The sequence below is a fragment of the Cariama cristata genome, unplaced genomic scaffold (assembly GCF_000690535.1).
Source record: "Cariama cristata isolate BGI_N322 unplaced genomic scaffold, ASM69053v1 scaffold9566, whole genome shotgun sequence".
In the NCBI taxonomy this organism is placed as follows: Eukaryota; Metazoa; Chordata; class Aves; order Cariamiformes; family Cariamidae; genus Cariama; species Cariama cristata.
In genome coordinates, this window is record NW_009621544.1 from 11,343 (window position 1) to 37,155 (window position 25,813).

At 37.6% G+C, this 25,813-nt stretch overlaps 1 protein-coding gene across 1 annotated transcript in view; it reads right to left on the reverse strand.

Moving 5' to 3' along the window:
- Nucleotides 1–779: 779 nt before the first annotated feature.
- LOC104163114 (nucleolar protein 4) overlaps nucleotides 780–25,813 on the reverse strand; it is a gene marked incomplete at its 3' end in the record, with an annotated part of 45,231 nt that continues 20,197 nt past the window's right edge. The window contains exons 2-4 of the mRNA XM_009702004.1: nucleotides 13,818–13,997; nucleotides 12,892–13,083; nucleotides 780–893 (exon numbers count right to left, since the gene is read on the reverse strand). Of these exons, the coding sequence (XP_009700306.1) occupies nucleotides 780–893; nucleotides 12,892–13,083; nucleotides 13,818–13,997 (486 nt within the window). The remainder of the gene's footprint in view (nucleotides 894–12,891; nucleotides 13,084–13,817; nucleotides 13,998–25,813) is intronic.

Here is a 25,813-nt window from a genome sequence, read left to right on the forward strand (position 1 = left end):
AGATTTTACTTTGTGATAATCATGAAGAGAAATAAAGTACAATAGTCTTTGTAATAAGAATGTTAGACATTCACTGTATCTGTTGAGCAACCAAATAATCAAAGCCTGTAATGAGATACCAGTTTGATTTTAAAAAACTGAAAGAAAACATGCACTTCTCAGCAAATTAAAAATAATGGAATCCTAACATGCACTATAAGAAGTGAATAATCACATAAGAAAAAACCAAAATAAATATTGACATGAGCTTTAAAAACTCACTAATAAGTTAATTGACAGTATTTTGCTATATATCACAGTAACTTTTCTGTTTCAGGCAAATAGGTATTTTTAGAAACTTACACTGTTTCACCTTACATTTACAAATGCATACACATTTTAAAAGAGAGTATGTGCACAAATAAACACACTGACCCATCTGTACATGCACCATTTCTGTTATTTATGTAAATTACACATACTCTATGTTCTGTTCCTTTGAATTCTAGTATGCAGATTACACACTATGCCCTCAAAATCCGCAACTGTTAAAAAGCAAGTATATAGCTTTATCCAGCTGGACGTTATAAAAATACTAGATAATCTCATACAGCTTATGTAAATATAGACAAAGACATGCTTGTGTATTCATTTAAAGAACTACAGCTTTTGTATTTTAATTATTCTGGCTAGCAAGGAACGTATAAGGGATTGCACCACCCTTCTGCATGGCATCCTATGTAAATGAGTCCACTGCATTTATAAATATGGATGTGGTAGACCCCCAAACAACACAGTACCTGCTGTCTATCCAACCGCATCCTTTTTGCAGCATTTCTGCTTTCACTCTCACAGGCGGAAGCCAGGATACTCTCTGCAACTGCTGAAGTAAGGTGTGAGGGAATAGGTCGTGACTATGAGAGAAAAAACAAACACAGAAATTATTTCTAGCATAATCCACGATACCCTTTTTCAAAGCACACAATACCATCACCTAGGCAGGAAAGTCCGCTCATTGAAATGCAGTTTATACCAACAAAACAGGGAAATGGAACTTGTAAAGATGAAAAATGAAACTAGTTAGATGTTAAAGCTGCAGCTGATCCATAGATCCATGAGAAGCCCTTTCCCCCCACAGCTCTATTGTCCAGTGTGTTGAGTCTGGCTCATTAAGCTGTACTTTGAACAGACAGTGGCATATTTTCTGCGTTCCAGCAGCACCCTGGCCGTCTGATTCTTGTTAAGAAAACTGAAAGGCTTTTTATCCTGTACAGCATGTGACAGAGATGAGTAGTGGTTTTTTATAGTCATAAAAAAAAAAACCAAAACAAAAAACCCCAAGTGATAGGGTTGAAACATCACTCAAAACATAACAGATTGTCAGAACATTTCAGAGCAGTCTCAATCTGTAGTATATGAATATTTGCATTCCTTGCTGCAGTACCACTGATGTGATTAAAATTACTTAAAAAAAAATCTTGTTTTTCTTTTGATAATGCCAGTCTTTCAACGCCATACATGTTTTGTGGTTCAACTAGATATGGTTCATTCTTATGATTCAAAACCTCTCATTACTAATTTCATAGCATTTACATGTTTTAGGTTAAAGGTGCAATGAAACCCCCCAGAACAAGGGAATGCTAAAATCTTTTTAGCTCCATTGTCGGATATGAACTCCAATATAATCTTCCCTACCATTTCATTAAAGAGAATATTTACACAGCTTTTTTTCTTAACTACATGCAAAACAATCTTTCTGAAAGATGAAGCTTAATCTTCTTCATTAATATACAAAGATATATCTGAACTGCCAAGAAAATAAAGAAAACGGCAATAATAACACAGCTACTGATACACATATAAGCCCATTCCAGAGACTGCAATTTATTGAACCAGGTTCTGAACTTCCATAAATTTTTAAAGCTTCATTGAACTCAAAAGTACTATGTAAATTTATATCTACTGAGGAACTGGCCATGTGCATGGGGCTTTCAGGGTTTTTTTTTTGGTTGCTGTGGTTTTTTGGTTACCCTTTTTTTGAAGAGTTTTACCTTCTTACACCCAAAAGCATAAATATGAACCTATGAAATGTCACTGAGTTTTGGAAGCAAGTTTTTAAGTATTCCCATTCAGTTCTTGGACAGCTTTGGAACAGATTCATTATATTGGCTCAACCGATTTTGTGGGTTTCATAACATTCCAGAAACTGAGGAGCCAACCATTACTAATATTACATTTTTACCTTTAAAAATTAAAGTCCATTTATCGATTTTGGATGTGCTCTGCAGAATGCCAATTTTTACTCTGACACTGTACTTTCTCTAATGCATGGGACCACAGCCTGTCTGGGACCAGAAGCCAAAGTGGCTTTTAAAAATAGGCAGGGATTTATGGGTCTCCCCCACTAGGGCAATAGGTTTATTTCTCCCCACTCCTACAAGAACAAGCATCAGCCTAACAGCTGTGTAAGAAAGACAATCAGAGGCTGCGATGCTACAATAAAATACACTTTGATTGATTTGACAGAACAATCTATTGAACTTGTTTCCAGTTTTGAAAGTAAATCTGTGTAAGAGATGAGGGACACTGACGTTAAACCCTGGTGCGATTTCAGAAGTCAACATTACAGTAAAAGCAGACACCTTCCTCAGAGCTCCAGAGGAGGGAGTAAGTCTTTGCAGAAGGTTTTCACTGACAAAGTGTTACATTTATTATTCTGCCTCCCCAGAATGGTGATATTACTATCCCTTCATTATTGCATCACTGAGTCAAACTAGATCCCTCCCTGTATTTGGTGGCAGGCTATCACTGTACATGCCACTGTTTGATGTATGTTGAAGGTACATTGACTATGTCGGATGCATGGAAGTCTCAGGGTGGTCTTGCAGCAGCGGCCACACAATGACATTGTTGACAAATGGTGAGTAACCACCTGGTTAATTCCTCCAGCTCAGGTCTTTAATTAGACCTATAACAATGCCTGTTGGCATAGTTATACATCAATGGATTTTTAGAAGTTGACATATGAGCCAAGAAATTATTGTTCTGACCAAAAAGTAAAATGAACCCAAGCTCCCCCAGCTTATTTGTTTATGGGAGAGAATAGGTTTACTGAAGTGTTTTATAAAATAAAAAATAAAGAGTTACCATAAAAATCAAGCAGTCATGTGCTTTTCTCTGAAAAGGAGCGCAGTGGTTATGTGTTCACCATTGAAATATTGAACACAAAGTTAGTACCTGCAAAAAAAGAGGAAATCTCCAGGTAATGGAGTATGTTCCTCTTGAAATATGTGTTAACCCATAATTTCTCTCACTCCTTACTGCAGCTGGCTGTTGATATGTTCATGTCAAGAACTATCTAGAGTGAACCGTAGGGAGAACATAATGAATGCACAGTTGAGTCACCTGGGGAGTAAAATACTGTAACAAAGCACAGGAGAAAAATCACCTGATTAAGGTTCGGGCGCTATCAACTTAACTCAGGCAGAGCACTAGTCTGGCATTGACTGAGAAGATGAACACAGTCCTCTGTCACTAAAAGTAGTGCTGTTAAAAAGAGGATTTTCTGTTCCATGAAATGGCATATCTGTGAAATGTCAAAAAGATAAATTTTGAAAAGCCTTGCCTAAGAGGAAAAACTGCTTTGAAATCACCACTTTTTTTAAAATGTTTTTAAACAAACTGAATTAATAGCCCCATCTTCTAAGCTCAGAGGCCCCTTCTGGCTTAGCTTAACTTCCTCATCTTCTATGCTTTGGATTCTCTGTCATGACTACCAGCTATAAAATCACTTCTGTAAGAAGCTCAAGCATCCCAGTCCTTGTGGGGTTCTGAACATTTCTCAACTCGCTATCCGAGGGTGAGACTCAAAGGCCTTAGAAAACATGGTAAAAGCAACACCATTCAATTCTGCAGGAGGGAGCCTGCAGATCTCAGCCAAACAAGCGTTTTCGATGTTCCTGGGCTCCCCTCTGCAGAGCTGAGAGCTGAGTGCTGGTTCCCCCATTTTTGGGACTACAGCTGGAAATGTGGGAGCCAAGGAGTCCTCATTTCCAAGGGCTCCCAGGCTCCCCCACAATCCCGGGATCCACAATCTGCCCACTGGGCGAGCCGGAAACCAGGTTTCATTTTATTGGAGTATGTTGAAACAGACAACCTTTGACAAACTAACATTTCTTAAAGGGTTAAAAAAAAAAATTTAAAAAAAGGCATTATCAAAAAATTTCCGATCAGCTTTAACTGGCAGAGTGCACCTAGTGTTGTTTGATACACAACATTCACAGCTCCAGTCTGGTATTTCTTTCACTTCACCGTGATGTAAAGCAGGAAATAACTATACTTGAACTATCCACGTGTAAAACAATGGAAAAGAAGCAAGCCTCTAAGCTTTAGTCTACCAAAACAAGCGATTCACGTGACAAAATTAGAAGGCTGGATAATGTTTTTGTTGTTTTGAACCAATGACAGATAGAAAAGAGATGTGAAAATTTTATAGTAACAACTTTCAGGTGAAGAGATGAATAAAACTTAGAGGGAATCTGGTAAACAGCTTAATACAGATCTTCTGAGAAGACTATATGCCTTTGTCCATCACACAGCAGCAGCATACAGAATTCCTTCATATTTACTTGGAAATGCAATACTGCTTGTGACTGCACTAAAACAGCAGCCACATTTTGAACATACTTTTTTTGTTTTTTGTACTTCTCTTCAACTGACACACAACTAATGTTCAGCCTCTAACACGATGTGGGTGAAGAGCGTTTTGACAAAAGATGTAAGGGAAACCTGCTACTTTTCATGTACATGCGGATGCTTCTATTTTTAACATCTTTTGAAGTGACTGACGTTTAGGAAGTGGTTGAATTTCCCTCAGTAGCCCAAGGGAGATGACCAACCATCTCCAGTCCTCTCATATTTGAAACCACACTTCAAGGTAATTTAAACCTGATTCTTGAGGCAACTGCAGAGCCTATAGACGACGATGACAAAGCAACAAGCACACTTAACCACTATATTGGACAGGAACTTTTGCATGCTTTTAAGAGAAATCATTTTTGTGCAAATTGATATGAAGACTTTATACACTCATCCCCTTATCTCTTTCTGAAGAGTGTACAAATTATTGGCAGATACACTTTTGCAGATTTCTTAATGAAAAATCAAATTAGCAAATACTTCTTTGTAGTTAAATAACTGTTGGTCTGCTTTAAAGAACATTAAAGCTAATTAAGATCCTTCCATGGCTTTGGTGGTCTTTCGATGTGGCTCTCAACAATCAAAGTGTCTTACAACAAGTCTTTCTGGAGTTACGGAGTAGTCCTGCAAGGTTGCTGATATTTTAGTAGCTGAAATCAGAAATCCTTGGCCCAGATTCTCTAGAAATTAACTCTATTAGTATGATTCCTTAAGATAAAAGAGACTAGCACTTTCAATATGCTGTAAAACATCCATTTGCAGTACACCAACTGTATACAGTATCAGCAGGTCTTCTGTTTAAAGTGAGGTATCTTTGCAGCGTCTTCATGGGAAACATAAAATATCCTTTTTGGCATATTCACATGGTTCCTGTATTTCTATATGGAATCTAAAAACTCCTATGTTCTAATTTCAAATGTACATTTGTACTATAAATCTACCAATTATTGATATAATAGATGGATTACGTTTCAGCCTAAACCACCAAGAGCAGTATATTCACCAAAAAGAGGTCTGCAATCTGCTGTACATGCTGTCCTCCTGTGGTTAGAGATCTGTCATCTCTAAAGATACTACCTTGGCATTTTTAAGTGAGATCCAGTATTTACTTATAAATAAAAGCCAAAGTTGTCATACAGAAGCTTGATCGAGATACTCTTACACGTTACACCAGTCTGACTCAGTTCTGAAAAAATACAGCTATTGTGTCAGATCACGGGCACACATGCATGCCTGTTAAAATGCCAAATTTTATAACCTGACATTTGTGCATAAATACGACGTTCCAGTTTAGGTTAATTAACACTGAAAAGGAGATCTTTCAGTATAAGACAGTTGCAAGTAAATAAACATACCGATTACTTCATTTTGTTCATAGAGATCCTAATATAAATGTATGAACTCTAAGATAAATGAGAAAATATTTTAACTATTACTCAAACTTGAAGAAAAATAGTTCCAAATTTTCCAAGGTGATTGGACATCCAAAGGTGAAGATGAATATCTAAGATGCTTCACTGACAGTAACTGAGTTTTTCCAGAGGTACCACTAAGCACTTCTTTGCATGTTGGGCTCCTAACAACATGATACTCCCTAGTGCTCTCCTGCATGTCAGCTTTTTCCTCAGGTATTGTAAGACCAGTTCATTTCCAAAATTAAATATTGCAAATACGCCACAACTCTTTCATAGTAACTTATTAAGAACTAACACAATGTGTTAAAATTCCCACCATATTTATAACAGTATGCAATACCTAAATAGCATTTTTTCATAGAAAACATCCAAAATACTTTACAAGACAGGGTATGTATTATCTTCTTTCTTACTCTGTGTAACACAGTGAAATGTATGACACAGCACTGTCCTACACTGCACAGTTACTAAGGATTCAGAAACCTTTCCACAGAGTATGTTTAAATTTGCAGACTGAAGTACAGTACTGCACTCTATTGGATGTACTTTTATAATTGTTAGTTAGTACAGAATAGTGAAATATGAACAACTGAACTGGCATTTTAATGCTTGTAGCACTGCATTTCAGTCTGGGTTTTGACACATTTTGCTCATTCTTGCAGTCTTGTGATAAATAATCAATTATGACACTTACTAAGGAATTCAAAGAAATAACTAGAAATCTTTCCTTAAATGGCAGAAGAGGCTTTTTAAAACGTTCAGTGATGTTCACATGACTTTTTTAAGTTTTCACCTTTAAAGTGGATTTAATCAAAACATTGCACCTTGCACCTTGATCATGACAGCACCCAAATATATCCATATATATCTTAACATAGCCATATTCCTGTCTAAGCAAGTGGCACATTCCAATCAACCACCATTCCGCTGCTGCTGTGCCTAGATATGAGGTTAAGTCCTGCTCCGCTTATTCAAGAGAGCAGTTTCAGTGGGGCTAGTAGAAATTTAAAATTATTTATGTGAACGACAGAAAGAATATCCATCTGACTTTATCCACCTAAAACTCAAGTATTTTGTCTAAACTAGTCATCCAGGCTTCTTTTTTGTTTCATTGAAAAGACAAGTATCTCCAGAAGTTGACTCATGGGACAGCTGGGGATGAACCCCGTCTGGACTGGTTCATCTAAGCGCTTCACTGATTGCTGAGGGAGCTCACGTCACCTATTTTCTCTAGCAAACTTAGGTAAGATTACCTCTAACCCACATTTATCTGGTGTTTCAGAGTGATAGAGAACTCCAGGAATCATCATGCTGAACTCCTCCTGAGTTAGGGAGGGATTGGACTGGGCACTCCAATAGCAAACAGTTCACTAGCAAAACTCCAGAGGATGAGGAAAAACTGGGTCTGATTTAGCATTATTTCCCGTTTCCCCTAAACAAATACACTGAACTGGCTCCCTGTAAGGACAGGAGTGCTATCCTTAAGCACTAAGCTTAAGCTACTGGCACAATCCAGCTAATCGAGTAACACTGCAGCAGAGGTCTCCATCTAAGTCAAGGTAACAGCAGAAGAAAAACTGACACATTTACTACTTTTTTTCTGATTTCAAGCTTACAAGTAATCATGGTGAATATTCTTTCACCCCAGATTTTTTTTTGCATAAAAAAGGGTTTTTTTCCTATATCAGAACTTACGGCCATTTGGAGGGGACTGTTTTTCTTCTAAAAACAATAAAAAAGTGAAAAAAAATGTCAAAATTGCATTCCTATCTTTTCCTCTCTCATAGAATACAGACTAATTACTATCAGGTTGCTAGGTATTTTTCGTTTTTTAGTTTTCATTCTTTTTCCAAATATCATGCCTTTTTCAAAGCTAACTTCTTCATGTTTTCTAAGGTTACTGGAAAAAAGCGGAACTTCTTCTGCACTCACTTTTCAAAAAATGCCTATACTTGCAAAACTTACTGCAAAGCAAAAGGTATCTGAGGAAGACTTAAAAGGCAGTTCTTAAAAATCACATGAGTATTCACTTAACTGCTCTGGGGGGGCGGGGGGGAAAAATATTTAAGAGCCTTAGGGAAACTGTTTCTAGGTATGTGAGACCTAACAGAAAAAGTCAAAGTTTGTCAGAGAGTAGCTTTGCCCTTTGTCAACCAGGTTGCCCATCAGACTTACACAATCTAACCACTGTCAAACAAGGGTGAGATGCTGAGAAAGAAAAGTGACCAACAGGGTTTGGGGTATAGCACAAAGCAACATTTCTATTATTATTTGTAAGTCTTCATGCCACTGTTCTTCTGATAATTTTCTTAATGCTTCCCAGCTATCAAGACTAGATATGCATCCCTGGATCCACAGACCCTCATTTGCCTGAAAATGCTTATGACCTTTCGAGCCATAAAAGGCCTGGAGGACACAAAAGCCATGTGACTCTGAGGGCAGCTGGACTATTCAGCACTAAATTCAGTAAATAATGAAAGCTTCCTCTCTCTAAAGCTAAAACCAGAGGCTAGGTATCTCTTCTGAGAAATCTTAAGGCAGATTTCAGAAAACATACTCCCTTCTGAAAACCAGTCCCCACCAAAGTTGCTCAAACACTATATAGAAGCACTGTAAGCCTCGATCAACATGTGTACAGTTGCAAAGCATTAAAACATCTCTTACAGTCAATTGGCATAGCCAAATGACAGAAGCAGCGAAAGATCTAGAGCTTAATTATTTGTTATTGAGGCTGGCAATAGGACAGGAGGAGCTGGGATGAACAACACCGGGATCTAACTGAGGAACTGTCTTCAGGTATAGTGTGATTGCTCTTCTCTGACACATTCAAACTTGTCTTCGGACAATAAAAAGCATTTATGACTAGCCTTTTCTCTCCAATACATAAGAATAGTTTGCTCTTTAATACGATTGCTTTGTATTACAGTACCGCCTAGGAAGGAGGGTTTCCTTTTGCTTAAACAAAAGGAAGAATCTCTTTGTGAGTAAGAGACCTTACTCTTGCACGTGGATGCACAACAGAAAAAAATGGTGTAACTGTGAAAAAGATGCTGTAGATGCAGTTTCAAACTGAACGCAGTGAGACTGATGACAGACGATCATGAAGATGGGAGAAAGCAGATAGTAGTAAGAAAATGTAATTATTAAGTCAATTCAACCTCATTTGATTATTTCTAGCATCTAAAAGTTTTCTGGACTGTAACTAAATACATACCACATATCCTCAGCAGCTGTCTGCTACCTTTTTTTAATTGGCAGTTTTCTCTAGATATAGAGGCTGGGACAAGTCTAAAGGATGGATTTTAAAAACATTAGTGAAATAGGTCATTTGATCATTTCAGGGAGAAAATTCCTCTTACATAGCATATATAGGTCACAAAACATTTAATGCATATAAAGGAATTCTCATTAATATCAGTACTTGAGAAAGAGGCAGTAAAATATTTTTTTCCTTTCGCTTATGGGCTAATGAAGAGAAAAAGAAAGAACCTCTTTAAGAACATCAAGAACTTTAAGAAGTTCACAAAGTGCTACAGCATAGCGCAGATGGAGCACAACCTAGAGATTCTAACCAAAAGCCAGTGATTTCAGGACTTGACAAACTTCCCTCCTAATAAAAGATTCTGAGTAAAATCATAGAATTTAGTAAGAGAACGTTCTCAACAGTCCATAGGCAAGAGACAATGGGAGGAGAAAAACAATCTTACAATTCATAAGAAAAAAACTGACAATGCTTTGTTGAGAGATATGCTTGTGTCAGAATGAAAATGGCACAATTATAAGCCGAACAGTCAAATGGGGAAAGCATTTCCTATGTAGAAAGGAAACTCCTCAAAGGAATATGTGTAACAAGAAGCTATGCAAGTTGCCTTGGAGTCCACGGACAACTATCTCTCATAGTAGAAGCAGAATGACTATAAGCAATCTCTTAAAAATATTAATACTAAGAAACATGTTAATTAACAATATGAACACTCATGAGACTGAGCCTTTCCCATTGCCTCAGAGCTAGAATTGGCCTGTTATGCAGCAAGAACCGTCATTTGGATTACAGATGGCAAATAACTGACAGAAGCAGGCTTCAGGCATGCATTTTCATCCTCACCATGCAGTCTTACATTAATTTAACTTAGTGTTTATATTTTCTCTTCACTCTACAATATGACGCTGTAGACACCTGCACTGTTCCACACACAGTCTGAACTGTCATATGCCATATACGAGATTATTCTCTTTTTCTCTTGCAACTAGATGCTCAAAATGTAGCATTCTAAATCTGAACAAAATGAAAAACTTGTGTATGTCTTCAGCAAAAGGTATCTCCTGTGGAGATTATTATCTGACATACTATTTAATATAACAACGGTAGCACTACTGCTCCTGAGGAGATCATTATCTTGTTTTGCTGTATTTGAGGGTAGCACCTTATTCATATCAACATCAACATGTCCCTTCATGATTGTTCTGAACAAATGTTATTATCCAGACAAAGTGATTCTTTTCCACTGTCAAAATGGTAAGTACATTTAAAACAATCATACAGCCAAGTGCCTCTGTCCATGGTAGCATTTTTTAAAACTGTTTATAATCAGGAGATGCTGATATAGCAATTTAGAAATCAGAAAATAATTAAAACCAACACGTGAATACATATTACATTTCAGAATTATTCAAGACATAAACATAAAACACCACTTATTCTCTTAGGAAGTTAATGGGAGCTCCTCCAAAGACTTTGGATAGTCTTTGGCTCGTGTTCCTACCTGCGAAGGGGGAAGCAGGACAGATTTCCCTTCAGGCCCAAGAGGGTGGAAATCTTTGGCATGAGCTCCAGTGCCTTGTCACTTCCATTCATGGGCAGCAAAGTCAATATTTTAGAGGGCAATTTGTTTGTTTAAAAAGAACTAAAGCCCATCAGAAACTGTCATGGAACATTATAAAAATAGGGAATATTTCTGAACTATAAAGATTGCCTATTTTGATCATGTTCCTGGTGATCTCTGCTCCTTTTCTCCTCCCAGGAATAAATTTGATCCTGCAATCTTTATTCATATGAAAGTAATATTTGCAAATGTGCACTGAAGCCAAGCCAACCTAGCTCTTATGGGTCAGACACTAAGCCCCTTATTCATATCGCAAAACAGTTGCACAAGTCTTTCAGATGACAAAAAAATGAGCCAGTTTACATAACTGCTCATCAGTGTGAATAATGACAGTAATGAGGCCATAAATTGGAATGGTGAGAAGACTTGCTAGCATCAGCTAATTTTGTAAGTATTTTCAATTGAAAAGGACAGCAAACTACAAGTATTTGGCATCATGAAAGCTGAATTTGATGTTGCTGAATTATTTTCAGTCAGAGTGAGTAGATGCAATTTAATGCTATTTAGTGTATTGTAGAAAATATTTACTTTCTGGTTTTCCTTCTTTTATTTTGGAAGGCTATACAATCTGACATGTACACCACCAGTCAATCTTTGGCACTTTTATCTGTACAGATGTCTTTCATTCTACCTGTCTCTCTTCATCTGCATTTCCATTGTTCAGAAACAGTGTTATCCCAATGTTTTAAATAATAAAACCATGCAGTCGATTAGAATCACAAACACGTAGAAAAATTTAATTTCTGTCTTTGTTTTTTGTGTTATCCAATAGTGGTCTTTCTTACCCTACAAATAAACCTGTTACTTTGTTGTTAAAACTGTCAGCTAACATCTTAAACAACATATGGAAATCATAAGTATTCTGCAAAGACTGCAGGAAAGAGAAAGAGAGAAAGAAAGAAACAGTAAAATTCAATCATCTCCAGTAATTTTTTTATGCAATCAATGGGTTTGCACATGATTCATTAAAAAAAAATGATATGTTTAATCACTAAATGATATCTATTTGTAATGATGAGGTGATTTTATTGTCATCTAAAGGCCAGAGAGATAGCTAAGACACATCAAACATAAGGTGTGTAGCTACCTAGTTTCTTCCAACTTTCCTGGATTTTGGAAATACAAATTTTTTTTACAGATAATGAAGCTGCCAATTGGTGAAAAGACTTACTATTTACCCATTCTTGTGCTACTGAGTAATATTAAAATACTAATGCTAAACACTGACAGTTGTATACCATCATAATTTTCATGGGTTCTGGTTCAATTATAATTACTAAACCATTGAGATGCTCAAACTGTAAGGCTGATGTCTGTGTTTTAAAACCATTTAATGAGTTTTGCACATCTATGTATCAACTGAAAGGTTTCAAAGGAGTAACTTTTACTGATAAGTAATAGGCTAAAATGTACAAGAAAAAAAAACGAAAGCCAAAATCATTGCCAGTGTGATGTTACCACACTGGGCATTTTCTTGGCTATAGCATTTCTCTAGCAGGATCTAACTTTTACAGAGCTCACAGAAATCCAGTTAGCAGAAGCATTTTAAACAAAAAAACCATCTTACTGCAAGATTTTTCCAGGTAAAAATCTCTAACTGTAACCTAAAGTAGGAAATAAGTCACTATATATGCCACCATTTGGTTTCCTTCCTTATGCCTTGCTTTGTTCTTTTTTTCCTATGCATCCATACTAGTTCGTCTTGTGAACTCTAGTGTCTCAAAGCATTTTTAAACCAGTGAACAAAGGGAATAAATTCAGGAAGAATGAAGGAGGGAAAAAGAAACCTCTGACCTCGTATTACCAAAAAAATAAACAAACAAAAAAAAGACACTAAGATGAAAACAAAATAGTGCCATGGATTTACATATGGGGTTTTGATGAAAACTAGGGCTGGGTTTTAAATCAAAACTCACCATCTCAAAACCACTTCTTTTCATCCGCCTGCAGGACTTGAGGTAAGTACGTATGCGTTTTCTGGCACGCTCTTGATACTCAGGGAATTGTCGCCTGCATGAGTCAATGATAGCCTGGATCTTTTCTTTGGGCTGCTTAGAGATTGGGACCATTCGGTCCAAGTTTTCATCTACAAACAGCCTGACAAACATCTGTTGGCAAGAGGGAGACAGAGGAGATGGGTTTGGAGGGCGGCTCTCTTCTCTTCCTAGCTTCCTGTCTTGATTACTGATAGGAAGACATTTTTTCTATCCTGAAGAGCTTTGTAATGGGAAGCCAGAAATATTAAGCAAACAGTTCTTTAAAGGGTTATTTTGGGGGGGCTGATTAAGAAAAAAAGACAAGAAAAGAATAGTCTATAGGATACAGAACTTGTGAGATAAACCAGAACAGACTGTGAAAACAGGCACTACTTAAGTTTCATTATTAACAATAAGTCGTGATTGCTAATCATTTTATTGAACTGACTCTCACTTTTTCTTTGTTTGAACAATTGCTTGTGTTTTCATGCATAATTACATACATTGGGAAAGCAATAGAGAACAGCTGACCACCGGAATGGTCTTCTGATAAACTAGCTACAGCCCCTTTCCATTCAATGGGTGAACACGCACATACACAAATCCACATCCACACACAAGTGCACACGCACACATACGGAACAAACCTTTGTTTTCCTCACTGGTAAAGATGGCACTCTCCCTTAAAATTCTAAATAAAACCCAGTAAATCTGTCATCTGTTGGCAAGAGTTCAATGTGCATTAAAATAATAATTGAAATAAATGCTGCAAATTAAATTAATGTGCCTTTAATATTGTCAAACTTACCCATAAGTAACAATGTAAAAGGAAAAGAAGTAAACAAGACAAGTGCAAGAGGACTTACGTTAAAAGCTTTTAGTCGCTCAGCTTCTACCCCATCTGATTCATTAACTTTCTCAGGATCTTCCTGCTCATCATGGTCATCCTCATCCTCATCTCCTCGATTCAGAGACAGATCTTCAGCACCTCTACCTACACTCTCATTCTTGCCAGAGTCATAGCTTGAATAGCTATGTGCAGGGGACTGAAAATAGACAAAAAGAATATGTTTGTAAAACTTCACTATGGAAATAAGGTCTACTTGTCAAAAATGCTTTATAAATACTTTAAAAATTCCATGCTTTCTTTTTATTCTTTGTTCAACATAAAGTGCTCATAATCCTTGTAAGAGTGAACAATTCACCGTAATACTCATTTCAGTACTTTAAAAAAGTGTGATCAGCTGCAAATTCAGTAAATCAATTAACAAGTTAATTACCTATGACAATTACAGTTAACATGAGATCTTTGCTATACAGCCTTGTTTCAAGTACTACATACAGAAGTTTCTTACAAATACCAACTTCTTTGTATTAGCCAAGATGTAAATAAGGGGCAGCTGATTGCACAAAACTCTAAAGGATTAAAAATTACGTATTTTAAGGCAAAGAAGATTTAAGTAGGAAACACTGATATTCATCCAATCAATATGAAATATTATCAAGAGCTGCAATAACTTATTCCAAACATGGAGATGATTATGTTCTAGTTTTACTCGCAAAACCCCAGAATGAATTAGAGATGTGTAGGTTTGTTAACATTTTGAATACTCTTCTGAGAATCATATAGTAAAACCATTCTCTCTTTGCATATCAGCATTCAGAACTTTCCCCTGAGCAGAAATTCAGCTTGCTGGATAAAAGAGATGACCATCTCATTAAAGTGTATCCACTTGTAGGACCCAAAATTTTTCAATTGCCAAAAGTCAACACTGTGAATTTTTCCTTGCAATATCAAGACTTCAGTTACCTGTTTCCTCTGCATACACTTCAAACTGCAGACCACAAAAAGACATCAGTAATAAAAAGCCTTCTACAACTTAACACTTTAAGATCAAAGCTTTCCCCCAGTCACACAAAAGCATCAGAGAGCATGTTCACTAGGGCCATCAGATTCATGTTTAGGTAATTCAGAGCACAATTCTACCTCTGTAATATTTTAGTCCTGTAATATTTCAATATTTTCCTCTCTTGCTCCAAAGCATACTGTAGTCCATTAACTCCAGAGTCCTGAATCAGGTGCTACACAATGAACTTCACATACACGCTTTTTTTAGGTGCGTCCTGCCTAAATGTCCTCAGAATTCAGGAGCATAATGCCTCAATCAAAAATACATTTCAAATACTTAAAACCACGTTCCTTGACCTACATTCTGAGCTTCCTAAAATTGTCTCTATTTCAGGGTGTTTTCATCAATCACAGAATGTAGCTGGGCAGTGAGGTAGGAGGGAAAGGCCAACAAAATCATTGATCTTTGAGGTATACTTCCTGCTTTATATTCTTACTCCAACTTCTTTTTTTCTTTCCCTGTTTTCATTTCCATCTTATGTTGGTCCTCTGTACGTCATCAGTTTTGGAGTCACTCCCATACATCTCCTTGCCTTCACAGCGCTCATACTCCCACAGCCTTCCTTTTTATCTATCCTCCCCAGACTATATTCTCACAGTACAAATCCCCTACAGTTCCACTTTTTAATCCCTAATGCTCCTAACATCAGATCTTGCAGTCTTTCTTATCCCCTTCCTTGAGTCTCTTTGCTCTCTAGACCATTCTCCATTCCCTAGACCCTTATAGCAAATGTAAGGAGAATGAGAAAACATCAAAAGAAAACAAAAGAGCCAGACTGAATACTGACACATTCAACAAGTAGCAAGCTCATCATCACCTCATCTTTTCCTACAGCCTATGACTGCACAGCTATGAGGCAAGAAATTATCCAGGGTTCAGGATGGCAGACATGAGATGGCACGGGGAGATAAGACTTGGAGAGCAGCAAAAAAACCTGTTCCTTTTCTTGACACACCGGTATTTTGTTTTGGGAAGATGATGAATATCTACATCGCTGCTCATTCAGATAACTCTTCTTTGCAGGAGTTGTTGAATCCATTGAATTATCAGGCTCCAGAAGAATATGTTTCCATCTTGACAGGAGATGATGGCTATAACTTATCAGAGTGTCTAGCATATATATGCAACAGTATTTAACCTGGACAATGGCTACCAGAAGGACAACAGCTGCAGCCTGGTAGCCTGTTATGAAGGAACAGGAAGAGTGATTCTCCTTGACTCTGAAGAGATTCCCAGAAGAAAATTTTTAAAAAAGAAAGTTACAATTAATTAATTGTTACAATTACTGTAATTGTGTCCAAGTGCTATACAGAAGATCTGACCTAGACTGCAAGACTTGTTCTTTTGCATCTCTTCATTTCACCTCATACTACAACTATACAGTACGCAGAGGGCTTCTAGACTATCAAAAAGCCATTTCATGTGCTAGGCACAATATAAAGCTGTAGAAGCTACTGCCCTGAAGAACCCTACTGTCTGAAACCCTTGTTCTGCAAACACGTGATTTCGCATGAGTCATTTCATCAGACTAAATCCAATTAGACTACTCATGTGCATGAAGTTAAACAGATGCAAAACTGATTTCAGTATGTACACATTTGGGCTGGATGCCAAGATCATAAATTATGCACCAGTATTGAGATTTGCTTTTGTAAAGGAAAGAAATTCAAAATGGATTAGCTATGTCTCTCAAAAATGTAATAGTTAATTTTTTTAAAGAAAGCATTGCACAGACGGCCTTGTCCAATGTCTTCTCCAAAATATTTCTTTCAAGAACAACTTTGGCATTGTAAATGAAGCATGGAGAATAACATACTCTCAGAAAGTTGCATGGCAGATATCCATATTTATTCATTGCGGATTTGAAGACTGTGTACAGTACCAGGAAAAAAAGGTGGGTTTTTTCCTAGCTGTTGTGTCAGCAAACTGAGGGAAGAGGTTACAAAAGCTCAGTTAAGAATAAAATTTCTACCTTTTTCTATTTCTACACAGATGAATATTGAGTCAAAGAAGGAACAGACTGTTTTCTCACTCGTGTTGACTCTGCAGTTGTGCAAAAGCTGATAATCATTTTCATTCGGTACCCTATTAAGCAGCTACAATGCTAAACAAACATGGAATAGGACAGCAGAGGACAAGTTTTCCTTAGTACACATTCCCCAATTTTAGGTCTTGCATCGTCCTTTGAAAAAGCTACTCCACCTTTACAAGACAGGAACCTGCTCATTCAGATTCCTGTACACCCCTTGAAAACGTACATTTTTATGGTCCTGCAGTGAACTAGACTGGAGAAGTGATCCTGGTTAAATTGTTTTGGGTTTGTGTGGGTTTTTTTCACCAGGAGCAGTTCTTGGCTCCAGCTCATCACCTGAAAGCACAAACCTTTGCGCTGACATGAGAGTGTGAACATGGAAGGGATGGAGGGAGCATACATGTCTCTGTTGACAGCAATGCAAGATTAAAGCAATCATGGAGAGGAAGCGCTAGTAGACATAAGATGTTTCACAGGTGAAACCTTTGTGCTTAACAAATGTGGGTTGGAAAAGAAAGTGATAGCAATATAAAATGAGAAATTATTAACGGAGAACAAATGAGGCAAGGAGTATTGCCTCCCCAAAACATTTAGATGATTAGAAAGTTGTCTTAAATACTGAGATCTTGACAGATGTATTCTGGCCACTTTGTCCTTGCCCTTTTCTGATGGTTCTGAGTTCATAATTTTAGTCTCTTCCTTGTAATAATAAGTATTAGACATTTCTGCTTTATAAAAATGAAAGTAAAGGTTCTTGCCTAACAACCTGCTTTCAGGAGCTTGTGATGTGAAATATCAACATCTTTCCAATACTTTACAAGTCAGTCACAAAAGTCATCTGAAGTAAGATAAGTACAATAAGAGACCTAGGAGGATATCATAGTGTCATCTAGTTCATCTTGCTGCCACAGAACAAGGCCACTCCTGACCACTGTTTGTCTGGTTGTTATCTTAAGACTTTCGGTGACAGAGATGCCATGCATCCCCCAGACAGACTGCATCAGTGTTTCGCTGTCTTCAGAATTATTAAAATATTCTTAACATCCACCTCTGACTTTCATAAACAGTACTAAGCCTATTTCTTTTTCACCAGACTACCATATATCGCAGCGGAGGACAGGTGTATCAGGAGAAGAGAGCATTTTCTTCCCTCTTTACAAGAATCTTTCAGATATTTGAAGACTGTATCATCCCCCCTCCCCTCAGTCTTCTCTTCCCAATAAGTTCATTCATGCTGTGAAACTCGTGTTTCCCAGATTCATAATCATTCTTAGTGGTCTGCTCTGGATGTTCTTCATTTGGTCTGAAACTTTGTCAAAGAGCAACTCTCAAAACTCCAAAGTGTATTCCATTTGAGGCCTTTCTATGGAAAATACATTCATTTATTGCTTGACTGATTTCTAATACGCTTACAGTAGAAAAAGCTTATCACCTTATTGGCAAGATAAAAGTATACCCCATACATGCAAAAGACATTAATGCAAAAACCCCACAGTTGCCAACAGAAGTCATGCTGTTATTTCGTGAGAAACAAAGCAGAAGTAATCCAGAACATTAATAAATATAAAGTCTACCATAGTGCCCCAATGCCTCGTAGGCTCAGACACCGGTGTATGGTCATCAGATATGGTTTGGAGGACGATGCCACGTGAAATCATTGCAGGAGGCTTCTCCAAGCAACTGCTGACAGTAAGAGACTTGGCTATCTCGGTGAGCGTGCAAAGGCAGCTGTTGATTACTGGACCAAAAGTTATTCAGTGACTGAAAGTTAGGTACTGAGGCTGGTTATTTGTAATGACCAAAAATGGGAAAAATTATATCTTTGTGATTTTTTAAAAATGCCAAAAGGGAACAAAAGACCCCACCTTTTCAGGGGAAAAAAGCCTCTGAAGGAAACATAGCAGAATTTTTTTTCTAAACGAAGCTTCATTTTTCAGTGAAGCTTCATCTTCTTGCTCTCTGACAGCAAGAAACTTGGCTATCTCGGTGAGTGTACACAGAAGGCTGTTGGTTACTGGACCAAAAGCTATTCAGTAGACTTTAGACAGAAGTCCAGCTTTCTATTGTTTTTCATTAATAGGCCATTTTTCCACAATCCCTCTTAAATCCTATGTTTTTCTCTCTTCCAGACTTTACTGTTACTATCCTTTTTATATGGCCCCTTTAAACTTCCGTATTGTCACGTGTGTGGAACTTTACTGCCCATCGTTTACATTTTTAACTGATCCTATATGGGACAGTGTTTTTGAAAAAGGTGTAACACACTGGCTCTTGGTGAACTGACTGTGAGTAAGAAGCATGCTTTTTTTTTGACATACAAATAAAACTAAAAGGTTAAGCCTGTAAGGTTAAGGGAAAATTTACATCCCATATCTTCCCCTTAAAATTGTATTTTAAATGCATATTGGATTCTTAGAGTTCCACTTATTTTCCTGCACAAACTGTGAGTTTTCCATAATGCACAGAACTTGCCTACAGGAAGAAGTGTTTTGTTTTACATTAAATCTATAATTTACATTAAATCTATAATACAAATAACACATTAAAAAACATAAAATGCATTTGGCACATATATGCCCTGTTGGTATTAAAAGAGATGAAATTAAGAATGCAGATGGTCCTACCTTTTTCTTCCCATCTCAAACAGTAAAGCAGGAGGCATAACTGGAAAATTAAGGTTCAGCTATTATCCTAGGCAATTCTCTTTCAGTTTTTATAGGCAGAAGTCCAGCTCTCTATTGTTTTCCATTACTAGGCCATTTTTTCCACAATCCCTCTTAAATCCTACGTCTATCTCTCTTCTGGACTTTACTGTTATTATCCTTTTTAGACGGCCCCTTTAAACCTTCATACTGTTACATGTGTGGAACTTTACTGCCCATCATTTTTTTCTCATTACAGAAAAGAATGTGAAGTCTCAAATACTATTCCAGTATCTCACCATTTATTTAAAGATCCAATTAACCTCATTTTTATAAATTTTCACACATTTGCTCATCTTAACCATATCTTTGCATTTGACTATGACCAGTTTGCTCCCCTTGTTATACCACAATTGGCCTTTCCAGCTCCTTCATAAAATTTCACCCTTGATAATGGGAAGGCGTCATTGTGTATAATTCTGCTATTTGGAGCATGAGGATAACAGCATTTTTACTGGAAGAATGGAGAGCTGAAATCTAGGGTCTCATAGGTCTGACTCTATAAAAGTGTTATCTAACATGTGAAGTGTTGTGGAGTAGATGGTATAAGACATTTTACACAAAGCTTGCGTTACACTGAAATATTAAAAGATCTTTTCTGTTTGCTCTGTGTTAACAATGTGAGCTCCAGAAAGACAACTGTTCAGTTACTTACAATAGGAACTAAGAAATAAAAAGATTTTTTTCTCCTGAACTATCTTTGACATGGTCTTTCCTCCAGAGCCATTGTTTTTACAGTAGTCACTGAGAGAACAGTGACTGTTCCTAAGACTACCTGCTCATTCTTTCTCAGTAATTAGCCAGTCTATATCATATTATCTGTTTCCTTATAATATTCCTTTCAATTGAAGCACATTTATTAGCAATAAGTAAACTGTAAATTACCCAGACAATTTCATTCCAGCAGGATTTATCTGGATAGATAGAAGTTTGGATAATTGAAAGAGAAGAAATAATTAAAAGACCCCCTGAAACACAGATCTTCTTGTGGTGTATTGTCTCCTCTTAGCTGAAATATAGTCTACCCTAGGTCTACCCCCACTGGTATTGACTGACTCTATTGAAATCCATCACTTTGCCCTAATAGAAATAACCTCAGAAATTAAGTAGAGAGTAAAAACAGAGAGGCAACTGAGAATTCTGTCAAGTAGAAGAATGAAGTATATTTACAGGAGATAGTTTAATGAGCTTCTTTCTAATTTGTCTGCAACCAATCTCTTATTACCCGATTCAGCACCTGCAGGAAGGCTCCTGCTCCTTCCCCAGCCATTCTGGAGGGGGAGAATTCTTGGACAATCAGAATAAGCGTGTCCAAACCTCCTCAGCCCACCAGTGTCGAGAGAACCAGGACAGAGCTGATTTAACAGAGCAGGAGACTTGCCTACTTCTCGCAGCTTTTATTTTACAAAGTTTTATTAATGACTTCTAGAACTCCCATCACTCATGTAGGAAGACAGGTATTTTCAACCAAATACTAAAAAACACTAGTTACATAACACTCAATAAGCGGTCGTGTTGCAAAATGTGGCTGCTGTGGTTTTGGCAAAAATACAACGTCCTTTGTGGGAGTTGAAAAGTCAAATCTAAATGGTGACAGACTCGAACAAAAGTCTAAGTTATTAGGCTTTTATTAGCATCACACACCACTACTTTGAAGCTTTAAAAGGATCTGACAGAGTTTCTGTCAATTTGAGAAACGAGGTTGCCACATAGGAAAGCTCTGTCACAAACTTCTGGATTTCTGCAAACCATAAGCCAATAGAGGATTTAAACATTTCCTGCAGTACATACAAAATCAAACCAGAAGATCAGAATGATATTATATTCTTGTAACAGCCTACCTTAAAAAAAATAGAACTCCTACCATATTATCAAAAGTAAGGACACTTCACGAGTGGTCTCCTAAGGACAATATTAGCATACTTTGCAGGTACTACCATAGTTCTGTGGAGCCAAGAGCCTGGGAGTGCCTCATGCAGTTCTTGTGTTTTTTGTCAAAATGCATCAATCAAAAAGTTCTGTTGGAAAACTACCATTTCTAATTTTGACCTTTTGCCAAGAACCTTTACAGTTTCCACCCAGATTCCACAGCCTTCCATTTGTGAGGATTTTTTCTTTTTTGTTTTCTTTTTTAAATGAAATACCGGCAGTTTATATGGGGATTAGGGAACATTTTTCTTATTAAATATACTACAGTGACTACTGAGGTTCACATTACAGGCAGGTAGTGAGCATTTTTGACCATCAATTGTTAGACAACTGGCTGCCAGGAGCTACAAACTATTTTGCAAAAACACTGGGTTATTAATTTCTTCTCATTCTATTTAAATGGAGAATGAAACCTCTAATGTAGGCAACACATTTAGGAAGTAACTAAGACGGAGAAGACCTAGATAAACCTGAATATCACGATGACAATCACAATGCAAGCCTCAAGACTATCATTCCTCTCTTTGCAGCCTGTCCTCATCTAAGTGACAGAAGAGCGAGATACAACTGAGCAGGTCAGCAGGGGTACAACGAACAGTCAAGTTTCATAGAACTCTCCCGCAACAAAACAGCAGAATCCCTGAAAAAACTCAATCTATCCTTCAAAGAGCCCACTTACTGGACAACAGTGCTTCCCCTATTGTTAGAAAATGACCCAAATTGCTGCTAGCTTTCAAAACAAAACGTAGTTGCTGAACACTACAACTGCAGTCATGGCCTCTAAAGTCTGACTTAGGTATGAAGTTACTGTCAGCAAAAGCAGGAATTGAGACACAGGAGTGAAATAATTTCTTGAGTAGTAGTTTAAATGTCCTAAGCTTACTGTTTTATTTCTAGGATTTTAATTTCTTAGAGGTATCTGTATGAGGGGAAATAATGTTATTGTAAATAGAGAAGAGCAGGGTTTCTTGTCAACATGGCATCGTCAGATGCTCTATTTTAATCTTGAGCATATTGCTGCTGCAAAATCTAAGTAGAAGAATCCCCTTCCTCACTTTAGCAGTGAGGAATACAAACCAGGGAATACAAACCACATGCAATTCACTGGTTTAGTCATGGGCCCCTTGTCAAACATCTGCAATGAACTAGAAAACTGCCACAATCTTTGTTCTTTTCTTCCTTCTTTTGTTATTCCTTCTACTCATGGCCTTTGCTTCAGTTTAAACCATTTTTTCCAAGCTGCTTTCTCCTAAAATCTTATATTCTTTTCTTTCTCTTTGAACTTATTATGCCTTTAGTTCTTACTGCTTCATTCTCCTCCTGCCTTGTACTCTTGACTCTCATACTATTTCCTTCACATCTTCCTCCCTAAATTTCTCTCTGCTCCCTCTTGCCATAAATCTAAGCTGTGACACCAAAGGGGTTCAATAACTTGTTTTCTCCTTCAATTATAAACATGAAACATAAGGCTATTTTCTCAAGTCCCAAAGCATTAATCTACACTGGGAAATTATGTGGTTATTTGTGAACAACATCCCTTGAATCTATGACTGTCAGCTACAAGTAAAGCCCTTGCTAAGAGAACTACAACCACAGAGAATCTAAAGACTTTGCACTTGCCCCTTTACTCCAACATCTTTTTCTTCCTCTCACTCTTTACTATGACAGTTTTCACATCCTCCATAGCAGCTCAGGTATATGCAAGCTTTTTCTACCTGCATAACAATGTTCCCAAGGAGCAAACACATTCACAGGCGAAAGAGTTCTAGTTATATCAGGAAGTCAGGAGATAAGAAATATTTTTCTTTTTGACACTTACTTTCACCCTGGTCCCCTGTCTCTGTGTATCCTAGAAAAGCTGGAGATGGAAGCTATGCAAGAGGTTCCCGGGTTGTACGAAGTGTCAAAAGAAACTTCCAGAGAGTAACAGCAGAGATAGACGTAGGGGTAATAACATATTACCACTGCAGGGTTTGCTTGTCACAAGAGCAGCAGCAAAGAGAGGAGCATTTTTTTTTCACTATGTAAAGAGAAAGAAAGAAATGAAGACAAAGGATGCCTCCATCCCATTCTTGCCAGGACTTTGGCAAAAGAGTGCTATTTGAGGTCCAGGAACTCAGCAACTCCCTATAAAGTCTGCCTAAGGCTACACAGCAGCTGGACTTATTAAACACATAGTTATATGCTGAGCTGTGGACCTGTATTTTCTAATAAGGAAAGAGGAGCGGCATTTTTTACCCTAACTCATATGAGTAAGAACAACACCATGCACAGAACAAAAGTGGGAAATAATGAGGAACTAAGAATTATGATCAGGATGAGACAGGAAAATGTTTTAACAATGGACTTTTCTTGGTGTGTTCTTTCTGAACTTATCATAAGTTTGTCCCTGTGCTGATTTCCTCTTCCTACTTCATTCCTACACAATGGCATTTCAGAGGTTCTCCCACCTTTCTCCTTTCCAGTCTGAGCATGGTAGAAGCACAAATGTTTGTGAAGGAGATTAAAAATCAGTTGGTGGAAGCAGTGGAGAAGGGAACTCCAACTCACCTGTCTCCATCATTTGAGACCAATTTAGGCTCTCCCTCCTTCGGTCGTTGCTCAGTCACTACAGTCATATGCCAGAATAGGTGAGAGGAGACAGTCCTGTCACTCCTTCTGCTCTGATCATGAGAGTCTGACCGATCATTTATATCCTCAGAAGTACAGATTAGAGGAAAAAAGACAGTAATGGTAACATATCGAGAGACAGACTCATGCAAAAAACCAAAGCCAATTGATTAATGACATGCATGTAACCCAAAATAATCTGTTCAGTACTGAGCAGCCATTTACAACCAATCCCAGTAATAAGATGACATGTTAAAGATTGATTTCTTTGGGGGAAAGCTAGGAATGCAACAGTAGTACAACACAAATTTGTTGCATATGCAAGAGAGGAGCCTATTGCTTAGACAGAAATATAGGGCACAACTAGAGAATTAAGGACTACCTTGTTCTTGCTTTTGCTTTCTGCCTTTTGCCTCTATCTGCTTATAGTAGCAACCCCTTTTTCTTTCCTGAGCTTTATAAAATGTCTCTGGAGGTAAATCAGCTGGATTGTGTTAGCAACTAGCCCTGGGAGACAGAGGTTAATTGCCTTAATTATTGCTTGAAGGCCAGGTGGGGAGATTTAGAACTGGAACCAGTTTAGAACCAGTCAGGAGGGGACAGATGAAGATGGGCTGATCCTGGTTTGCAATACTTGAAGTGACAGGGGAGTAGCTGAGATGTCTGTAGCTGAAGCTGATGGAACAGATCACTGATTAGTTCCCTACTTACCTACCACAAATAAATCTTTAGACTGATTTGTAAGAAATGCATTTAGTTTGACCCTCCTTGTTTAGGAAAGGAGAAATAAAGCATTTATTATATGAGTAAGCTAGACACGTTGCTTGAGGTTAGCACATGACAGCAACCATAAGAATATTGCAGGAGAATTCCTCATAAAGGCAATCTCTAGCCATTAGTCCTCCAGACCAATGCATTGATTGATACAAAAAGAGCACCAAGAAACAACAAAACAACTTTTCAGTCCTAAAGCTACACTGGCTGTGCTCCTGCTAGAGCCATGGCCTGACGTTTTGGAGGTGGGAGATGGAGAACAATATTGTAAAAGCATTAAACATGACTCGAAAGAGAAAATTCCTGATCAAACTATTCAGGGAACCAATTCTAGCTAACAACACAGTTATGTTGAAGAGCAAATGCTCCTCCCCAGAAGAATGAGAGATCACGGTAGCCTCCTAAATCCCTACCAATATCGTTAAGTATCTCTATTGGATCATAGCTTTCATGGTACCATCCTGAAGAAACCAGAAACTCTCATTGTAATCCATAAGTTTACCTGCTTGAGATGGTACAGCGCTTTCTAACTTGTACAAACATTAGCATATATTTGATACAAAAGTGAGCTAGAACTTTTGGGTGGCCTGGTTATAAATGAGCCCTGGGATTTTACATGCAGCCTGTTAAACTCTCAGGCTTGTGAGAAAATTGTCCTGCTTCCCCCAGGATAGCATGGCATAGAGTAAGCTCCCAGAACAGCTGCTCTTTGGAAGGGAAATTGCACTTCCAAGCTTGACTCCGTGCTCCAGTACTCTCTGTGATTTCTTGTCGTTGCATAATCTTTGTTTACTGCAAAATGTTTCTGTCATATTGGTACTTAGAGCTCAGTTAGGGTAAACCATGCAGCCATCAAGTAGTACAGAAGTTTCCAAGATGATCCAATATACCTGGTCTGTAAAAGC